Source organism: Anopheles moucheti, chromosome 2 (assembly GCF_943734755.1).
Source record: "Anopheles moucheti chromosome 2, idAnoMoucSN_F20_07, whole genome shotgun sequence".
Taxonomy (NCBI): domain Eukaryota; kingdom Metazoa; phylum Arthropoda; class Insecta; order Diptera; family Culicidae; genus Anopheles; species Anopheles moucheti.
In genome coordinates, this window is record NC_069140.1 from 40,171,198 (window position 1) to 40,193,282 (window position 22,085).

The 22,085-nt window shown below is 40.3% G+C and overlaps 1 protein-coding gene across 1 annotated transcript; it reads right to left on the reverse strand.

Annotated features, from left to right (window-relative positions):
- Positions 1-231: 231 nt before the first annotated feature.
- On the reverse strand, positions 232-2,399 carry LOC128297420 (prostasin-like). Its single transcript, XM_053033054.1, has 3 exons — positions 2,162-2,399; positions 1,209-2,094; positions 232-1,140 (listed from the first exon to the last, which is right to left on the reverse strand). Exons 1-3 carry the CDS (start codon positions 2,397-2,399, stop codon positions 531-533), a joined length of 1,734 nt encoding a protein of 577 aa, XP_052889014.1. The 3' UTR covers positions 232-530.
- Between the last annotated feature and the right edge of the window lie 19,686 nt (positions 2,400-22,085).

The following is a 22,085-nucleotide window of genomic DNA, read 5'->3' on the forward strand; positions in this document are numbered from 1 at the left end:
TTAGAAAATATCCAAATGATGGTGACACCGTCAGCAGGTTGGTTAGGCACCAACGATTACCAACTTGGCCTTACGCTGTTTAAAGAATTCCCAGGCCTAGGCAGGCATAGACTGCGAAACAATTGTAGCGTCGAATGAGCATATAAGAAGGATATTCATTCCTAAACAGGGACAGGGACCTTATTGTCGCGTGGTGAAACATTTTCTGTGGCACAACAGCTTTGTTGCCTTTTCTCTTGCAATGTTGAAACCACCAGCAAAAAACAATGTTGTCAATTTCATACATCAATGTGATTGTACTGTCAATATTTCTTACTACATTAGACAACCGTCTTCAGCTTTATTATGGCTAGCTCCTACTTAAGGATAAACCGCAATTCGATTATGTATTGATTAGAGAACAATAGATGATTGTCAATAATAACAAAAAATGTTCAATTACACACATTAGTTTCCGAACTTCCGAAAAATCACCATTTACTATAATCATTCGTTAGTAGTTTCAACTCCCACTTTTCGTATATCGGATGTTACTCTTGTATGTTTTCTAGAATCCAATCCACGTAGCTGGCCACGTTGGTGTAAACGTCTGGGTAAAGCGCACTGCAGCTCTTTGGTCCGTACGATAACACTCCGTACAGCACATAACGACTTGTGCCTTGCACTTGCTGCACCAGCTGTAGCGGAGCTGCTGAGGATGGGAATTTGCATCTTGCGCTGGATTCCTGTTGTTGCTTGATACATATCTGTCGCGTCGTTTTCTCCAGCAAAACCGAACGTTCGGTATACAGCTGCTGGCATTCGATTGAATCAACAAGCTCGCGTTGCGACCGTTCAAGTAAGTTACCACTAGACCCAGAGGCCCACGCTGTCAGCGTGTAATGGGTTGGCTTCTGACTGCGCAGCTCGTTCGTCACTGGAAGGCAGATTGGTTTCACATTGTTCCGACTAGTGTCCGCTCGGTCGCGCAGTCGAATAAGTGCAATATCGTTCGCGTAACGCGGTTTGTTGAAGCCCGTGTGGGTGATCACCGACTCAATGCGTAATGTTTGAACCGGAGGTGCGCATACCGTTTGTCCATCCACCTGTGCACAGTCCGTCATCGTATTCTTATCGTACTCTCCCAGCCGTACGGACGATCTGCAATTAGGAATAAACATTAAAACTTTACCGAACGTATGGATATTTGCATTGAAAAGTATACGCACAATGTGTATCGCCTAGGAATACTGCTGACGCAGTGCGCGCCAGTGATTAGGTAGAGATCGCTAATTAATGTCGCTTGGCAGATCGTTTTCTTTTCGCGTGATCCAGTCTCTGTATACTCTAGCAGACCCACCCAAGGATATCCGAGTAAAACCGGCTTAGATGATTCCTTCCTGCTGGCATACGGATTGGGACCGCAGGTAGACATCGGAAGCAACCTAATTTTACGATTATTATCAGTCTCTATCACAACCGGTTGACCAGTCGTTTCTCGAATGTGTTGTTCGATCCAGCTCAAATACTTCGCCACATCGGTAAACACGGTGTATTCTTTCGTGTCACATAATAGCACATCCTGGCGCGGTTTTGTGAAAGAAACCACTCCGCGTATGAACCACACATTATTGAAGTTGAAGAATAAACCTCCACCACTATCGCCGTTGCATGCACTGATCCCATCACGATTCCCAGCGCAGAACATATTCGAGGTAAGTTGGGTGGCAAATGCGTTGCGGTTGCTTTCGATACAAGTAATAGCGCTCACCACGGGAATTCTAGCTTCACGCAGTGTGTCGGAGGGATTATCGGTCTCATCAACACCGAATCCGATCACAGTGCCCCAAGTGTCAACGATCGAATTCTGATCTTCACCTCGATTCCACAAGCAAATCGGTTGGATGTAGTCGGTGTAGGTGATGTCGGTGGCGAGCTTTATCAGAGCGATATCGTGTTGAATACTGTTGACGTTGTATTGCGGATGCACAATTAACTGGAACGCTTCGTGCTCTTGTGCGCGGTTGCTAGCAACGCGCAGTCGATTTCGTCCAACTTGAACTACGAGGCGCTCTCTTGCAATGATCCCATTCGACGTCATCAAGCAGTGAGCCGCTAGAATCGGAAAGATGGTAGAATCAAAGATGGGTGTATATCATAAACAGGTTTCTGTCCGGCATACCCGTTAGAATTGTATTCTGGTCGACAATTGTTCCTCCACACGCATAAACGAACGTTCGAGCATTGTTGTGAAAAATGGCCACATGCCATGGCCAATAGCCATCCTTCGCTTCGGTACCGTTCACAATGAGAAAGTTGACCACCTTTCTTGTGCCACAGCTTTGCGTTAAACTCAAATCTACCACCAGCAAAAGGCACAACGGTATCAACGCGATTGCGTAGCACCCTACCCGACCCATGCTGTACTACTGATAACCTCTCCGGTTGCGGTCGAACAAAAATAATGTTGTAGACACAGATCTTCACTACGTTGGGGAATTCCCAAACAAAAACTAACACCATAGGAGTGAGCACTGCTAGGCGTGCTCTTTGTTGGACGGAAGGGATGAAACTGAAACCGGTTGCTTCCAATGACCATCTTCGAGGCTACGATATTTTGACCACGATTGATGATCGCTCTCTTCCGGAGGCGGTAATGAGCGATCGTGTGAGAGCGAAGATGAACAGGCAGGGTTGAGCAACTTTTTGAATTCATATAATCTGTACAATAGCTTGTATTATCCTATTTAACTATGTGAAATGTTCCTTGGGTCTCTGGATTTGACATCTTTGGGTAATATGAACGAATATAATCCCCACTCATTCGCTCAAATAACATTAATAATAATAATCCTACTACTTTCATCTTTTTTAGAGTAGCGATGTCAAAATTCATTTCAGTTCGTGTACCGATTTGCAAATATAAAACTACTTTTCGCAAGATTGATCCTGAGGCAGATGACCTTTCCTTCGACTGTCGGTCCTGTGAGGCAAATCAGAATTCAGAAATAAAAATGAAATAAATATTAACTTGACGTTAATATTTATTTTGTAAAAATAATAAAAGTAACACACTAACCCTCACTCTTGACTATTCACAAGGATGCGCCGATGTAAGATCAATTCGACTGTCTTCTCTTTAACACTAGAACCGCCGATGGGACTTTTTTGTCCCATCGCACTCGAAAAAAGTGTGTTGTTCCGCTTGCCGTCGTGTCAACTCATTGAAATTTTGTGACTTTTATTTATTTTTAATGATCTTTCGAATGCGCCGATCAAAAATTGTGTATCCCATATAGTACTTTAAAAAAATCATTTCCAACCTAGAACCGCCAAATGGGACATTTTTGTCCCATAGGCAAAATACGTAGTGATGGCTGATATTCCTGCTGCAACAAGTGATGGATGTGCTTCTGCAAGTCTGGCAGCACTAGCGTGTATGCGTTTTCGTGACAAGGCATGTCAATACGAATAGAACAATAAAAGTGCGCGAAAGTATTCAACTGCATACCTGCTTTCGCATTTGATTACTACGTGTTTATTTTTGCGCTATCATCAATCGGCTAATCTATGTAAGCACCATTTTTGTATACTCTACCGCAATTTTATTGGAAGCACTGGTTGGTCTGAGTGCCCCTATCCCCAGCTCTCCACTCAAAGCATCAACTGCTGGTTATTGCGTATAGGGATCCCCAGCACAATACTTGCAGCTCCAAACAAGTAGCCTTCACGTTTCGATTTGCCTGTTGGTCTTGATCGCTGTGTTTGCTCTCCCAACACCCACGTAACCAGTTTGCCTGGTGTACTTAGGACATTGCAAGTGTTTGCAAGGTGAAATTTTTATTTGTGCGCTTTCAAGAGTATCTAAATATGGTGCGCCAGCGTGGTTTACGACCCGAAAATAATATCGCTGCTCTGAACGACATTTCCAGTGATCAATCAGAAGGGGATCCTCTGGCCGATACCTCTGACTGCGATTTATTTGATCCATTGGTATGCTCATCTGGTAAATCATCCAACAACCAGCTTGAAGATTGTGTTCCAGAACTTGTGTTCGTCGGCGTTGCCAGGTTCAAATGCCTTGTCCCAAGGGCAAAAATGCTAACGAATGCTTTACATGCAATAGACCAGTCTGTAAAAAATGTACTCAAAGAGCTTCGTACGTATGCATTTCATGTGAGCCAGGTTCTGATGAAGCAATGTAATATAATGTCCTGATACCAAGAAACCAAAAGATGTGTTACAGATGCTTTAAATAATTAATCTAGGTTTTGCTTTTGCTTTCGAAAAAAGCTTTGGCCTCTTCTTTTGGTCATTTAGAGCTATATTGACATCGAATTTTTCTAAAGGGAGTCACATAGAGTAGAACAAAAGATTTGTTTTCTTATCATAAAAACCCTACTTATCACCCTACTTGTACAAAAAACTAAAAGCTATAAGCTTAGATTCACTATCGTACAACCCTATAAAGAATAATTAAAAGCTTTTATCACTAAAAGTCCTAAAATGTTATATTAATGTAAAAAACATGGCCTTGATATCCTTGGTATGCGATTGATATGATCTCAATTCAATTTTACTTATTGATTAAGTTGCTAATAATGCTTTATTATTCCTAATTATAATGTTTATTAATTATTTAACCACAAGAAACCCTTAGGTAATAATAAACATGTCTAAAAATTTATACATAACAAATGGGACAAAATTGTCCCATATGGCGGTTCTAGTAAGGTTGCATAGTCCGGCGGTTCTAGTGTTAACCTACCAGCAACTAAGACTCAGAGGTGGAGAAAGTTTCATAGGTCAATTCAATAAAACGTGCAGGAGTTCAAGTAGATTTTAGGCAACAATTTTTTAAATTGCTATTACCGGTATTAATTGCTATTACTGCGATCACCGATTTGTCCATCCAAACTATGGTCCGGCTGTCTATTGCCGATAGTGGTACCAATATTCAGATGTTATTAAAAGACCAGGCCACTAAGCTAATTGTTGAGCTCAAAAGAATGATTTACTGTCCACACAAAACGCCTGTTGCTGTTGTCGAAGTTGGGACTAAACAAGGGGGCTGGATGTCAACTGATCTTCCTGCAATTTTATGAACAATGTACACTCAAAATGTTTGTCGAGACAGTCGAAGCTATAGACTGTACATACAATTTCATATAATTATATTCACATGCTCTTCTCATTTTTTACGCCTACATGTTTTGTTCGTCTTGCGCAGATTATAACGTTAACGTTTATTTTTGTTACTCTTGCTCAAAGCTGCAGTGGGATGTAAGCTATAGTCATTGTAAAAAGAATGTGCCCACCTTTATTCAATTATCTTTTGCAAATTTGTTTCCCTTTTATTTTAGAGCACCATTCCAACAACCAATAATCTTGTATTCCATTCTCATGGGTTACAGCTATCCGTGTACCACGATGTGTAGAGCTAGAAGATTGGATTCTGTATAGAACAAATTCGATCTAAAACTGAGTAGACATAACTACCATTCATACCATTCATTTCCTTAATTCTTCAGATTATTTGAAAAAAATCTTCCTCAGTTAAATTATATTTTCAGAGCTCTGATAACAAATACAAGTAGTCGATAGTAGCGAAGAATTCATAATAACAAATTTACAATCAAAACTTTTTGTAAACCAAAAACTGTAAATTAATTATACAGAGGCGACGTAATAGGCTCCAAAATAGACGTTGAGTGATGAAGGCAATGCGCCCGCCAAGATGGCCGTTCTAATGGAACCTGCAGCAAATCATCACTTTCAGACAGTTGTGGCACTTATTAATCAGGTTAGTTATATATCTAAGAGAGCGGCAACCATACTACGGTTTGGTTGTTCCAATATTCACTATAATAAAACATCTCATCAGCGTTGACGCACTAAGGATCGATTCGTAAAATTATCACCTCGACGTGTCATTTAGTGTAATGCAATTATTATTAATGCTGTCGAGCTTTCACAGCAACCAGCGTGTGATAGAAGAGATGACATTTCTCCAACGCCGTTGAGAAGATTTTCATATTTTCATAACCCCTGCGTTGAATTTTATAGCTTTCTTGTCCTCTTAATACTAAGAGAGAAAGTGTTTCTCACCATCTATTTGCTGCCTAATTATGCGCAAAAATGTTATGTAAATTCATACTTTGCCCCATTCCTTATTCGCAGTTAAAATGTGCTGGGGCGAAAGTGGATTGGTTTGAAAGTAGATGGTGTTTCGTTCACAACCGCGGCGTGCCTACTTCAATCGGCGGAAGATCAAACAGCATACCTGATGATAAGCAATGCTACAAACACCCGCTAAAGTATGAGGACCATGCTCAACTTACTGGGGGTCCCCTATAGTCTACTTTCTACGTTCAGCGCGTTAGCGTTTGTAAATCGGTTTTACTACCGGTGTGATATATCACTCAGAGAGCAAATTGCCTGATGCTGTTCCTTGTGCGATGCAGTGGAAAATTGCAACCATGCAATGGATATGGGCAGCCGAGGGAGGAGTTTTTTGTCCGACGGAAGGCGAAAGGGCAAGGATCAAACTCATATCTGCATTTGAGGGTGCTGCTAAGATTAAACTATGGGAAAATTTACCATAAGAGACTACTGTTAGGTTTTCTACATGCTAGAGTATATATGTATCTTTCAGTTAATGCAATGAAGGAGATGACTTTTGGGTTATAAAGAGTTTTCATAAAACATATGGAATAAATAATAAAATTCTAAATCACTTTATTCATAGTGCAGCCAGCAACACGCTGATGCTGAACGCATTAAACCCGACGCATCATGCAATGATAAATGATTTCCGTTAGCAGAGAAGCACATAAACAAACTTCATTGTATGAGAATGAAGGCAAACAAGAACACACAAATCACGCCCCGGTAAGAGTGAGCGATAAAAAAAAGCATTTTGCGCCATGATTTATTTCGCTTTAGCAAACGAAGATGAAAAATACAAAAGGGATGAATCACGATCATCACCATAGTTATGAATAATGAAAACGTCAAACGACCTGCAACCCCATCATCGATGCCACCATCAAAGCTTAAGCTGTGTACATTTCTTTTTGTTCACCTCCATAACGAACGACTTGCTTTTCGCTCCGATAGTTCACACTTTCAAAAGACATCCCATTCTTAAGGCACGACCACTCGCTAACACGGCATCAAATTAGTTCAATTCTTGCACAATCTAAGGAGACAGTTTTTCCGTGCGCCTTCGCTCATATACACAAAGAGGCGCCCTGAATTCAACGGAAGCATATCAATGATTGGGCTGTACACAGCTCGGGGAGACCTTTGCGCACGGCACAAGATTAGCTCGTCCGCCCATTCGTCACGGTTGCATGCAGTTCGTGCTATGGGAAAATGAGAAAATCCGCTCTCGAGTGCAATTTGCCTTAAAATAGAACCCCTTATTGTCCTTCAAACGGCATCACCCTGTTCTGGTTTGTTCAGCTTTTCCATCGCTTTTCATCCAGCCGTACCGTTGATTGGAAAGTTCGTAATCTTTTAATCATAAATCGTCGTTCTATCGTTTGAATTTGGTCCGAGAACCGTCTTCAGCGCACAACGGGACGGCTTAGCTGTCAATTTTGCTGAAAAATAGCCAATCCGTTTGATCACACGCTTGGCACAGTTCTTCCAGCAGGGTTGCTTCCGTTCAATCTTTTCCCACTCAGACACACACACACACACACACCAAGTAAACGTCGGTAACTGAGCTTATTCGGCGTCTTTCAGTTCAATTTGTTTGCTTTTATTTGTATCGTGCAGATGGACCAGTGATAATCTTTTATACTGGAGATTTTATCTGCTTCTTGTGCTGCTTTCCAATCGAGAGCTTTCAATTGTAAAGTGTTTATTTTTTTTGCCCTCTTCTCAACGGCGTTTAATGCGGCCCAGCTAGAAGTTCCAAATAGCGGCCAGTCAGTGCTCGGGTTGTGGGCTAGATTGAGTGCTAAAGCTGCTTTTCCTTGGCAAAGGATCGACTTGGAACAGTGGAGGGTGACTATCGGCTGAAGGTTTTGCTGAGCTTATCGCACAATCGGTGCTCGTCCAAATCCCATCCTTGTTGTTCGCAAGATTGTAAGCCTCTCTTATATTGCCACGACAGATTATTGTCATGTCGACGAGAAATTTGCTGCCAACCATGGAAAACAGCATTTGTTCAAAATTGAAGTCAGTATAAATTGGATGCTCTAATTTTAGAAAACCGGTTTTTTCGATCTTCTCACATCAATATCTTAGTTTCATGCGTAATTGAAAATGTAAGCAATTTTGTAAACGCAATACGCGATAAGTTTTAATGAAAAGTTTCATATCATCGTGGTTAATTTATTTATTATCCAAAACCATCAAACTTGGAAGGATTTTCATCTAAGATTTATTGCTTGCTTAGTTATTAATACCAAATTACGAGGACGTCAGTACAGATCATATCGCACCACGGTGGTGTGCAAAGTGTCTCATGCTCAACTCAAGAAATCTCTTATCACAGACTAGCGACTTATTTAGTTTTTTTCTTTCCACTTTCTAATTTTAATTCATTTTTTTCTTATTCTTTAAATTTAGCAGTTATACACTTCGATCTTTCGAAACTCGATTTATTGAATATTGTCAACACAATAAGGGCCTACGATTGATAATTGCCGTATTAAGTCTATGCTTATCAACATTACAACACCAAAAACTACTCTATCTATTTCTAATGCGAAGAAAGACTGTTTTAGTAATATTTACCAATCATAATTAATCAAATCGATGGCCCGGACGAGGGGCGCCGGTCTTCGCCGATTTCACGGGACCGATGAAATGCTTTATATTTGAATTTTTTCCGCATCGATCCAAACAGACCTAACAAGCACAGTTCAGATAGTTTAAAGACTAAAGTGTTAGGCAGGCTAGGTAAATTACACTCTGTATGCAATACCGTTTGTAGCTGAATCATTTTTATTGCAATGTCCGCATCAAAAGTATCACTTGGGTTAGATATAATGGTCTACTGACGCAGAAGCATAGGCATCGTCCTTCGGATGCTTGTTTAAAGTCTTTTGTATTATTATATTAATTCATCGTTATGATCAAGCAAAAGAAGCCTATTTAGCTATAAGCAGTTCATGCTTACAGACATGGAGTAACATGAAATTCTAGTAGGTGCTATAATAAGTAAAGGACTTCACTAAGTAATTAACTATTTCACTGATAGTTGATGTTATTTCGATTGTATTTTAATCTGGTTACAAGTGTTATGAAAACTGTTCTAAACATTAACGCCGAACAGAATTCATCATAATATGTCTCGTAAATTTTGTCAAACATATAGCAATTATAATGCCAATGATGCACAATTAATGACTTAATTGGTATCATTTGCAAAACGATCATCAACACACAATAAGTGATTAAGACTCGTGATAAATGTGTAAATCAATGTTAACCGTTTTTATTGAGCATAGTTTGTGTCTAGTGCATTCATTCACTACTAAACTACAATCTAATTAAAAACGCATGCACGCTTCGTAGGATTGCAGCAGTACATAGACCTGTCCTGTACTATCCCTAATAATGCAAGATTGCTCACAGACCGTACTCGGAATGTTCGAGGTCCAAGTTGCTCTTTGTTCAGCACGGCAAGCTTATCTATTCCTTCATTCCATTCCAGCTTGATGAGCTAACAACGACTCGAACATACATTCCTTTGAACGCAGCAGAACACTGGTTTTGGTGTATGTGCCAGCAAGATGCACCTGTCAGCCACGTCGAGTTCTTCTGGGCACAATGGGTGGGCTTATGCATCCGCACCGAATGTACAATCGTAATGGGGCAACGATTTTAAGAAACTTCACTTCACTTTGAGGTGCATTAAATTAAAACCAGATTAATAAATGCTTGCAAGCCAAGCCACATTGTACCCGTGCATGGACGAGCTTTGCACCTGCAAATCGGTGCAGTGTCGGCATTTGCTGCCGGCATGCTTGAAAGCTGCTCCATCTTATCCGCCATACATTTACGACAGAAGAGAAATCCCATACACTGCTGTCTGGAAACCCGTTGTGGTGAACTCCCTCTTTCATGCATTCCGAATGAGGTCACCCATGATCTTTGCTGGCTGTTTGATGTTTGACAATTCGGAAGCCAGCGGAGTTGTCGTGTAATGCCCGGACTACTCTGAATGCTGCTGCGTTGTGGGCAGAACGTTGGGAAGAAAGTTTCAGCCCACCTACAACTAATTTGCGCAGGAATAAATATGTTCTAATGGTTTATTTAGATGGAAAACGGGTCTATAAGATAGGAGGTTGCATGGAATGCTTTGTATGATAAATTGTTTGGTTATGCTGCGCTCGTGTGTTGTACTGTATCACAGCTCTATAATAAGAATCAAATCAGTCATTGGAAACGTTTCTATTTTTGTCATAAAACTTAAACATAAACGTAATGTTCGAATTTTAAAATTCGTTAGAACGTGCCTTCCTGTTAAGACTTGTTTTTACCACGAAGCCGTAGTCAAGTCCTTGTTACGGAAAATTCAAAATCTCCTTACGAAAAATGTTGCATTCATGAAGATCTTACCGTGCTTTATAAAGTCCAATGCATTCGAGTATTCGGCTATATTCCTTATATAGACTCGATAGTTTCCAGGGTCTGAAAAACTCTTGGTACTATAAAATGTATTGCCCGTGACTTCGCCAACCCAATGTGTTTGAAAGCGCTATTCTGTTCGTTGGTCAGATCTTTGCAATGCCAAATCCTATTTATTGCTTTCTTGCTGTACGATCGTATTGATGCTCCGTCTTTGTTGTGCTCGATTCCTTTTTATGTCCCTAACCATAGTCTTCGTATTCGTCCACCCTTACTTATCCCTTTTCGTCAAACCTCTGTGGGTCGCAATGATCCTTTGCTGCGTGCGTTACGTGCATTGAATTCCTCGTCTCACTTGTTTGATTTCCACATTTCACATTCCGTATTCTGTTCTTTGTTACGATCCTCTCTTTAATTCCTAATTCCAAGCGCCATCTAATAGTTTTCTATCCTAGCTCTTAAAGCAGACTTAATCTTAAGACTCTTAAGATCTTATTAAGATTAACTCTTAAGATCTTATTAAGATTAACTCTTAATTAGATTAAGAGAGATTAGATTAAGATCTCTCTTAGATCTTAAGATCTTATTTAGTAAGACTTATCATACCTAATAAGTTTGTATGTTGAGCCACCATCCGTACATTACTTAATAAACTTAAATTAAAAAATTAAATTGTTCATTCATCCTTATACTTTGAACGTGACTTTTTTACAAGACCAATACTAGTTTGTTAGTGCAAGACCAATTCAAGTATGCTTTTTCATACTCGTTGCTCTTTGAATTTCGGATTCATAAATTTGGATTCTTTATAGCTGCTTATGGAGAACAAATTGTACGCTTTTTTTCTACGTTTCTTTTGTGTTCGTAACGGTTTTAATGACCAAAGACTATGAATGACTGACTGTAGATTTCTGTTTGCATTTTTGTAAATCAAAGCTTGTCTCCCGATGATGATTTCATGAGCAATTTCACTTTGAACTTTCTCTGATGCCTATTAGAATGGTTCGTTGGAAGTAGGGCATCATTCGTACACACATATACCAAAGGTATTATAACAATATGTCCGAAAAATTTGCATTTGTAATCCATATTAATATACATTTGCGATGCACGTCATCAGGAATAAATTCGTTTACTTTGATTCACTTAAAATACATGTATTTACTGTTCCTGTGCGCAGACCTGGAAGCATTTGAATTCTGTATCATTTCGGTGTAATACGAAACCAAAAATACAAACCCAACAAGAGCGTTATTAATAATTTACAAAGAAAACACAGCACACAGGCGGCCCGCATCATCAGTCATCAGCAGGCCCCAAACGATTCACCTGTTACGTGTGCCGTGTATTAACAGGCTAGGTTTTGCCGCTCCTCGTGCCCTTTGATAGGCACATTCGATTAAAGATTCATCACATCGCTGAAAGCTACGACGGTAACAAGAACGCTCACAACCGGCACCAACCGTCATATCACATTATGATTTGGCACTGGGAAAGCAGGTACCAGTGATTCATGAATTTAAACAACTCAGCGGCAACTGTGCCCCAGCGTACAAACCGAAAACAAATTGACGTATGCAATCAACGGTGAGGCGCTCCGGTAAGCCACGGCAGATGAAAGGTAAAGGCAGGAGTGCAGGAAGGGATGAATAAAAAAATGAACGGCAAAAGGAAAATAATTTAATTCAATTTCGTCCAACGTGTACATATGAGCAGTGCTTTTGACGGAATAATTTATAATGATGAAGTTAGCTCGCCCCGCGGGGTCACGCGTTTTCTTCAGCGAAGGAAACAACAACAGCAACGCACTGCCACCACCATTCCTCTGCATGATGAGCATGATTTTCCGACCAAATCACAGTGATTTTAATGCATTTTGCTCATTTTTTACGAGGCTGTTTGTTGGCCAAAACTCTCCACCCCGAGGTGGGGTGTCGTTCCAATCTGCGATACCCTCCGGGATGAGCTATTTTTCTTGAGCTTCAATTAAATAAAACGATGACGATTTTGGGTGGTTTTGCATACACTTTGCCTTAGTTAATCTATTTCTTACGCCACAGAATGAGTCCCACAGCGTTGCTCCAATCTGTCAAAAAACAGTCCAACGGTTGACAAAGTGGCATGAAAGCTATCGTCCTTGTTCCCCCGTGCAAGGAACTGTTTTTCCCTCTGGAAAAAAACGGTTGATACAGATTAGCGATCAACTAATGGAAATTAATAGACAGGCTAAAGTGGTGGTTCTGTTTTGCTGCTGTTGTTCACCACTGTGCTACATTTTCTACACCCACTGGCCGATTCCCACGGCCCTGTCGCCGGAAAAGCGAATGGTTGTGTAATGTACTTTTATGTTTGTTTGGTACATGCTTTGTGTAGGCATTGGCTAGCACCAACGGTTTATGTCGCAGATTATCAAAATAAAATGGTTCATCTTTTTGGCCGAGATTGTCTGTCCCATCCCTTCCGGTTCCTCTGGCGTCACCACCCCATCCTCAACATGGCCGGTGTTTTGTTGCGTAGCAGGCACCCATCACCTTCAAGGCACCGAGTGCTCGAGATTGGCTTAATCTGATAAGTGAATAAATAAACAATAAACAACCGATGCTTGGCGCTCGGTACGGTGCGCTTGCCGGTTTGCCTGCTTGCCTAGCAACACGCCCAGGACATTCGCCCCCCCCTAAAAGTATCTGCAAATAAATTGTAAACCAAAAATAAAAATAATACAAACAGCCGCAAACCTCGCCACCCCGTACGCTTGCACAAAAACAACCCGCGGTTGACCACTTGGAGCTTTTCGGGTTGGACCGGGAAATGGGTACGTAAATTTTTGCCCCGCAGATCCAGATGAGCTGGCTTGCACACGCCGGATGATCCCGAGCGGCATCCTACTACATCAAGGTGTTGGTTAGGTTGGTGGCTAGTTTAGAGAACCCGGCCCCCATTTCCCAGCCCCGGCAGGCGGAAGCTAAAAAACACGTTTACACGGTGGCATGCGAAAACGTTGTCCGGTTCGGGGCGAAGGACGGAAAATATGGTCCCATAAATCGTGAAGCACCTTTAGCGCATCTGGTACCGAGCAGAAGTTTTGCGAATGGTTGCAGTACGAGGGCTTTGGCGCGTTTGTAGCAGCAGGAAGTATTAAGAAATAATTAGGAAACGCTGAAGAGGTATTTTACTGCCACGTCCATAACATTTTCATTCGTCTTTTATAACATAAGAGTCTACGTTTAATTTTTTATGTATAGATTACTGTTCGATAGCATAACAATTCACAACATTTTCGACCGCTATTTTATGCTGTATAACAGAATACGATATACAAGCAAAACGGCAACATGCAGTGCTTCGGATGATAGCAATTATCAGCGCTGCAACATCAGAAATCCAATCAAGTGAAACCCAAATGCCACCAGAATCTTCTTGCTTTTAATACTGCATATGGTTAGCGATTGATCGTGACGGTTTATGAGAAATTAATTTGTGCTGTGAAGAAAATAGAAAATACGAATAAATGCAGTTGAACATGCCACACTTGAAGTTTAGCATAAAATGTAGCATTTAAAGATATTTACTTCTGTGCTTCTTATGGAAAACTTTCTTATTCGACCTTATAGACCACGTTTATCAATTATTTTAAATTAACCGCACTTGCTGAAACCTCAATCAGCCTTTTGCGCTAACTATCGGGGCAACTTACTTACATTATATAAAAATTGTAAGAATTATATGAGTGGTATCGTGGTATCAAATCGAACGTACATCGAAGCTATGTCTTGTCTGCCTAAATAATGAGAGCTTTTCAGTCCCCATGGTTCAACTGTTTACAATAGGACTAGGCGATTCGCAATTAGAAGTGGTACATCTGAATTTATTTATTTATTTATTTATTTATTTATTTATTTATTTATTTATTTATTTATTTATTTATTTATTTATTTATTTATTTATTTATAGTTATTTATAATTCCATTATTTCGCCGTATTATATAATTTATTTATATCCTTTATATATCTGCATATCGCCTATACACATTGTGCTAGCACTGCATATATAATGCACAAAAAGTATCTTAAAATTGACATTAAGTAAGCAAAGACAGGAAAGGAAATCGAGTGGCGATTCTAAAGGTTTAAATTGATCAAATATCGTCGGAAAATCGGAACAAAAAATAGGGGTGCACGAGAGCGTGTACAAAACACAAAAGTTTATAAAGCTTCTACCGTATTTTCGCGTGCATAACACAACCTTCCGTATCCACGACTTTATGTCGACAAGTAGAGATGGTGCTGTACAGGAAGATTTCGTTCTGTAACGAGTTATAACAGATTGGTATGCAACTAATCGCATAAGTGATTGTCAATCAACAAACAAAACAGATAGACACCAAATTTCACTCAATTTGTGCCATTAGGTGGATGTGTTAGGCACGTGACGGAGTTGTCCATACCATAGTGACTGGTATGCTTCATTTCCATCAAATTGGTGTTGTTATTTTAAATAATTCTACCATAATTAAAACATGACTTTTACATATTCATTCTATTTACATATTACAAAGCATAAACCGGAATAATTTACAGTAAATTGATACATTTGGTATTTATTATATTATAGTTATACCAGTACATTACCGAAACACCCCATCAAACGCACCCCTATTTTTGGCGCTCATGGCGGCTAACTCGTCTACAGTCACATTCAAATTCGTTGCGCAGTTTTCCCGGTTTGCACAAACTGCTCCAGACCACCTTCTAAGCGTGCTGCATAAACAATCTCATTCCCAAAACCACTTCCGACACTGCGACCGAGAAATGGATGTAGTTCATTTCCACCTTACCGGCCTTTAATCATCCATCCATGTGCTTTACGGCCCCGGCAAAGGTGTGCAAAACTTTCCCGAAAACCGCACACGATGGGCTCCGATGGGCCAGAAGTGTCTCTCTAGTTTGGCTACCGAACGCAGTCCCGGTTTTATTGACCGAATGAGGGAACAGATACCAGGTACGGGAAGGAGTGGGATTTGGATGGATGGCGGGAACCAAGACGCCGTGCACAATGCCGAATCGGATGCTGTCTGTTTGGTTAAAGTTTTTGTTAAACAAATCATTTACCAGCCCGGCAACCCCGCCGTGCACGCCGTGTGCTCGTTGCGCTCGGGAATTGTTGCAGCTGTGACTTTTGTGCCAATTTATTTGCTTCATACTGCCCGAAACTGCAGGTAAATGGAGAATCCGCACGCCTCGGATGGGTTTGTGATATTCTTCCAGTTCATTTGTATAAGAAACAACAAGGGATGGTTATTTTCTGGGCAGAGAATGTGACCATACAATTCGTAATGTCTGTTTGAAATGCCAAAAAGTGCGCCCTTATTCCGTTATGTGTGGAAAGCAAGGAACAAACACGATGGTCATCGCACTACGGAGCTTCATTTGTAATCAGTGTGTGGAAGTTGTGGGAGGCTAAAATCAACACTCACGAACGAGCCGAGGGATAGTGTGCGCGCGCGGCGAATGGACGATTGAAACATATTTTAATTTAATTACGAAACTTTACCCTCCCATCGCTTCCCGGCCTTTCCCCGGTAATGATGTGCGGTCGCGTTTTGGTGGCAATTTTCACTCCACTCCCACGGCCAGCAGTTGGAAAACTCACCCAAACCGTAGCCGTATTAGGAGCATGTGATAAACCTACGCTACCCCGATGGTCGGTTTGCTTCACTGTGGCGCTGTGAAAAACTTTCCAACGAACAGCGTGTTATGTGACCGCAACGCCACCGTTATCCACTGTTGCTGTTTGGGTTTTGCACGCCGCCAACACGCTCCCCGGGTGGACGTTGTTGTTGGGCGCCGGTGGTGGTTGAACAATTGTGTCCTCGCCTCGGGGTTTTGTTTGATGTTGAATTAATTCCCCAGCAGAGAGCTTTGGCCACAGTGAACCCTTCGGTATTGGACCCCGTAACCTAACCCCTCTAAGCACTGTTAGCTAAATATGCTGCAAAACTTGCACGAAATTATACCGATGCTGCGTTAAAATCAGTCTCAATCGAACCTTATTTACTAAAACGCGATTTACCTTCCTATTATTCATGTGTGATGGTCTGGTTTCACTTTAAAACTGTTGACTTTATTGAACCAATTATTATGAAACACAATTTATGGCCCAGTGTAACAACTAACGAACCCAAAGTTATTTTTGCCCAAACCCCGAAAAGGAAACGCCACAGTCACCGTTCTGGGCCACATGTGTGCTAAAGGTAACCAGTGGTAGCATACCGGCGTAGCAAAAAAAGCACTCGCTCGCCCACAAAGTATAAAGGGTACGTGTAAACAGTGCTACAAAAGAGTAAGGGAAACTTTTCGAATGAAATTAATTCAGTAGTAAATTGATACGGGCCTGCACACGACATTCTAAGTGTGGTTGGCATGCGGCTGTGATGTAGGGGTGATCGAGCGGTGGATAAAGTTTACTACACCTCAGGTATTTCAGCGAGCGATGTACGATGTAGAGGTATTTTAACTCAATTTGTTATGATAGCCTGAAAGTGTGTTTATTAATGTGAAATACAGCCAAAATAGAAAATGTGTAAAAAGTTTCTGCAAAGAACACTCTTCTATTACTAGTTTGTGTGAACCAAACTTTTTGTTAGAAGCTAATGAAAAAGTAGAGTTTTTAATATTCTAGCCTACTATGTAACTATCGTAACGCGCACAGCGTTATAATAGCGTTGATGTATACCTTCCACTCGCTCACACGAATTACCAAAATAGTCCTTTACGTGAAATTATAAAGATTTCCAAGAGCATTCGTAAAATTATTCAACCCCGATCAATACGGGGTTTAGTACAAGATAAAATTTTAACACTTTTCATAAAATTGATGCTTTGTCCTTTGGATGTTTGTTATCCATCACTGCCCGGAAGTGTGTCATCGCTGTTATACAGGACATGTTTTTACGCTCTTTTAAATTTTTATCAACAGCTGGACAACATAGACATCACACGATATCATGGAAGAAACGATAGTATCCCCGTTCTAACCAAGATTCATAATAATGACTATGTGTTACTGTTATTAAGATCTCCTTGCCAAAGTCTCTTTGAAATTGATTTCAATGTAAAGGTTTTTATGCGTGAGATCTCCTGTCGAGGCAACATACTATCTTCAAATATCAACTAAACCAGCTTAATGCGTAGACACACTGCTCTGGCAAATAGTGCGTTCTCTGATGCCAACAAAATGCCGAAAACTTTGTCGAGACACCTCCTGCGGGCATAATTCCTAGGCTAATACTGACTGATGGATGCTAAAGTTGGCGAAGTCTTAGGCAGGTTATATTTCTAATGTTATTGTACCGACCTTTCCTGGTGTTACCTCAAAATTCTTCCATATGAGATATATTTATGACAAATAATTAGTAATCCACTCTAATGAGTCATTATACGACTGAACCAGAATAAAATCTCATCCGGACCAATGACTCCCGTACGTAAGACTGATTTTCTAGCTACGGGTAAATTAAGTCAAAGAAAGCTAGAAATAGTAGGCTTAGACCTCTTGAGGCTGTTGTTCCGGTAAGGAAGGAATACCTCGTCCATAATATTCTAGTTATCGTCCCGTTTTTAGCATTGGACTTTAATTTAATGCAATATGACAGCAAAGCTACTCTACAGGCAACTGTAATTAATTTATTGTCAATAACTAATTTCTGCAAAATAATGTTTACAATATATCGCTCACTTAAAAATGTCGGATCGGATCGGATCGGATTTATTCCATAAAAACACAAAAAAATATAATACTTACAATGCATCACATTACAGTTATTTTTACTTAAACACCATTGAGGTTCGACACAGCATAACGACCATTTCTCCCTGTAATATGTTCCCTTTTGTTGTGTGGATGTTATTGCTGACAGCAAACAATGTAACGCACCGTGACACAGCACCGTGGGTCATCGCGTACCGAGGCTTTGAACTGTCGATGCTGTTTGCTGCTGATGCGAAGTGACAAATGGAATAATTATTTTTAATCAGCTTAACACCTGATTGTCCTACTGCAATGTCCACGCCCTTGCCCGGTGGGTAAAGCTGATGATGCGCCATCACACGGGTCGGAATTATGATGGAGCGTTGTTGAAAATTTAAATCCCTTTTGTGAACCGGTACCAGATCGGGTGGGGATAATGATGAAAGCGAAACCGGATAGTTGATAATCAACGTTTCATAAGTGTCGCAAACACACAGCGGTACAATTAATGCGTTACATTATTTATTTGCTAAAGAAACCTTTTATTAATTCCACTTCAAAGTGTATTAGGGGTGCGCTTCATTATGCTGCATGCAAATGCATTAAGGACATCGTGCTGTATTTAAATTTAAGTTTAGGTGAACAGTTTCTGGAAATAGATTTAATGAAATATGTAAGCATTTTATAAAAGCATTAACATATTTTTTACAATTAATTATAACAATCTAGATACAGAATTTGCTAGTGATTATTTGGTTTAAACGTTCATAATTGCGCTTAAAGCTTGTGGCGTACCAGTCAAAATGACTGGTCCGAGCACTAACAGTTATCACACCCTACCGTCTTGATTTCTGAAATATGATAGAACGTGAACCATCCGCCAATGGGTGTGAACATAATTTGTGAAGAAAATGCATTAAATTTTCATTTCATTTCAAAGTTTTGAAGCTGACGATACTGGTAAGAGCAACGCCAACCTTGCCAAGCATGAAGAAGGGTTTAGTGATTTTATCATGTTTTTACCATTTTAATTTCTATCATCTTTTTGCCTAGCAGCAGTTGGAGCAAAGAAATCTTGCCAGGAGACATGGGGCAATTCGAAAATGAATATAAAATATATACATAAAAAAAAGCTCTGGTCTGGTCTTGATCCTAGAATGAAACGCCAATGATGGAAGCGAGGGAAGAAAAATGTGTGCTTGCAGGCGTTTCGTTTTCGGGGCGAGGTTCGGGATCCTACTCAGCGAGGCCGACAGGAGCAGAATTCCTGGGCGATGAGCCTTTGATGCGGTACCGGTCGTACGGTTGCACTCCGGAGCGGGTGAGCAAAAAGTAGGTACGGCAGTTAAAAGCTAATCCTTTGCCAACATTTTACTCATTAAATATGGAAAAGTTAATCATGGGAAAAACTGACTGACACATTAGTAACGGTGTACGAACGGTTGAAAGGTTTCCACAACGGTCTGCCCCGAGGTGCGGACGGGCGTTTGCTTTTTTGCTACAGCCAGGATTCACATGCCAGGGTAGAGACGGACCGGTACAACGACTAATTCCTTGATGCCTAGTTTGTGGTGAGGTTTAACTTCTCATTCTTGGCAACCCTTCAGAATGTATGTGTGTGTGTGGAAACTTTTTTACTTTCTTGTTAAGGGCCGTAAGGGCCTGTTTACAAACTTGCAACGTGAAGCCTGAATCAACCAGAGACTAGGTACAGTACTAGAGTGTCCCAGGTTTGGAAGGTGTGTTCTTTCCATTCTCAAATAGATCCCATTCCATGTGCTTTTGGTCGCATGGGTAGAGAAGCTAGATAAATGAAATGTAGAGATAAAAAAGCACCCTACCGTTCGGTGGCTACCTTCCACTTGGTTTGGTCCTTATATCCCAAAAATGTAGAATTCCGCACAGAGGGGACAGTTTCGTTGTACAATGTACCGTTTCCTTTTTGATTCTTGCATTTACGGTAACGATAGTCATCTGCAATGCAATGCATTCATTTGTTCGCTTCACTACAATTAATAGAGAAACCGGTTAGAATTGGCAAGCATATGGGACCTGCTCGAGCCCACACTTGTTGCATGCTAGACATGCGAAAGATAACGGCTGGAAGCTTCCCAACAAGCCCACCCATCCGGTGGATGGTACCGGAAAGCTGTCCCGGACAACCGGGAGTAAATAGTGATTCAATTCATTAAAAATAATTGAACCATTTCTGGTAACCACTCGGAACGACGTGCACAGCATTCCGGGCACGATTCATGCTATTGTCTGCGTAATCGTTTGGGGTTATGTTCGGTAATTGGACTGCCCGGGGGGAAACGGTTTCTACTAGCACAAGATAGTGTAACAGGCAAATCACAGCCGTTGTATTGTTTTACCGTAACTAATCGCAATGCCAAATGTCTCTGCGGAATGGAGAATGTGAAGAGATTTCTTTACATATTCTCTTTTCCAACATAACAAAATATTCCTACAATGAATAGTTCGAGGGAGGAAAGTTATCTGTCTAACGCTTTTATCTTTAGACAGGTCCGATCCTTAGCGTAACTTAGTCTTTATCTTAAAATCAGAAAAGAGCTTATAATCCAAAAGTAGTTACAAGCATACCTGCAAAAGTCCATACTCTTTTTCAGTTTTTCTATCGTAAATGACGAGATTTAGATTAGAAAATAATGATGAAAGGCGTATGTGTACGTTCTTTGTTGGATGGTGAAGAGATCCTCAAATTAATCTGTAGACCATGATCGCATCATCATGATCGTTATCCTTGATTACTACGTTAAACAAATACATATAATCTAAGCTGATGAAAAGGTGAACTCAAATATTTGTTAAATCAATTTTCTGACATATAGTTTTATAAAAACATATTGCACATTCTCCACAACCTGAAAGACATCTACCGATGGATAAATGTTTGAATAGTGATGTAGACAATTTGTAGCAAATTGGTTCAAGTAGCCTTTGTTGGTTGCTGTATGACCTAAAAGAACTCTATATTAGTATTTCCACGTTCTTTTTTAGCACGTCAAAATAGTGTTTGACGTACATGTGATTTTATGTCACTAACGATTCGTCGAATGGATAAAAAAATGATATGCTCAGTAAGCCAGCAAATGGTAGAAAGACTTCAATGCTATCTGATGTGTAGCTTCTCCATTATACTACCAAGATTGTAGGCTTAACGAATTTTAGAAAATTTCTACACTTGTTTAATTTTTAGCCATTTAAAATAGAATTACAGACTCTCGGAAATTTACTGATCAGTGCCCAGGTTGAAAAAAATAATGTTATTCTAATATACGACATGCGGCTACTAGATAAATGAAGCTTTTCATAACATGAATAAGCTATACTATCGTTGTAAATATTAAATGTGTCCACTTCTTAGAAAAAAAGATAATAATATGATTTTTCTTATTATTTAATTAGTCATATTGTTATTTTCCTTTTTTTTATCAAATTTGTATACATTGATAAAGTCTATTCCCCTTCATTTTCCAATTTCCATTTGCACCATTTTCCCATTCATTCCATCTTAATTCCATCGTTATGAATGAGTTTCCACTCATAAAAGATCCACTTAAGAAGATATCCCGCCTCAGCACATACGGCACTTCAGCACCGATCATAGGTGATGATAAAATAATATTATTAGCTTAAATGAATTTATTGCTCTTCGCAATATGATTATAACTACCGCAGCAACGATGGGACACGATGATCGTTCCGGCTGGCGTTTGCCACACACGGCAAATGAAGTCCGTCCGGG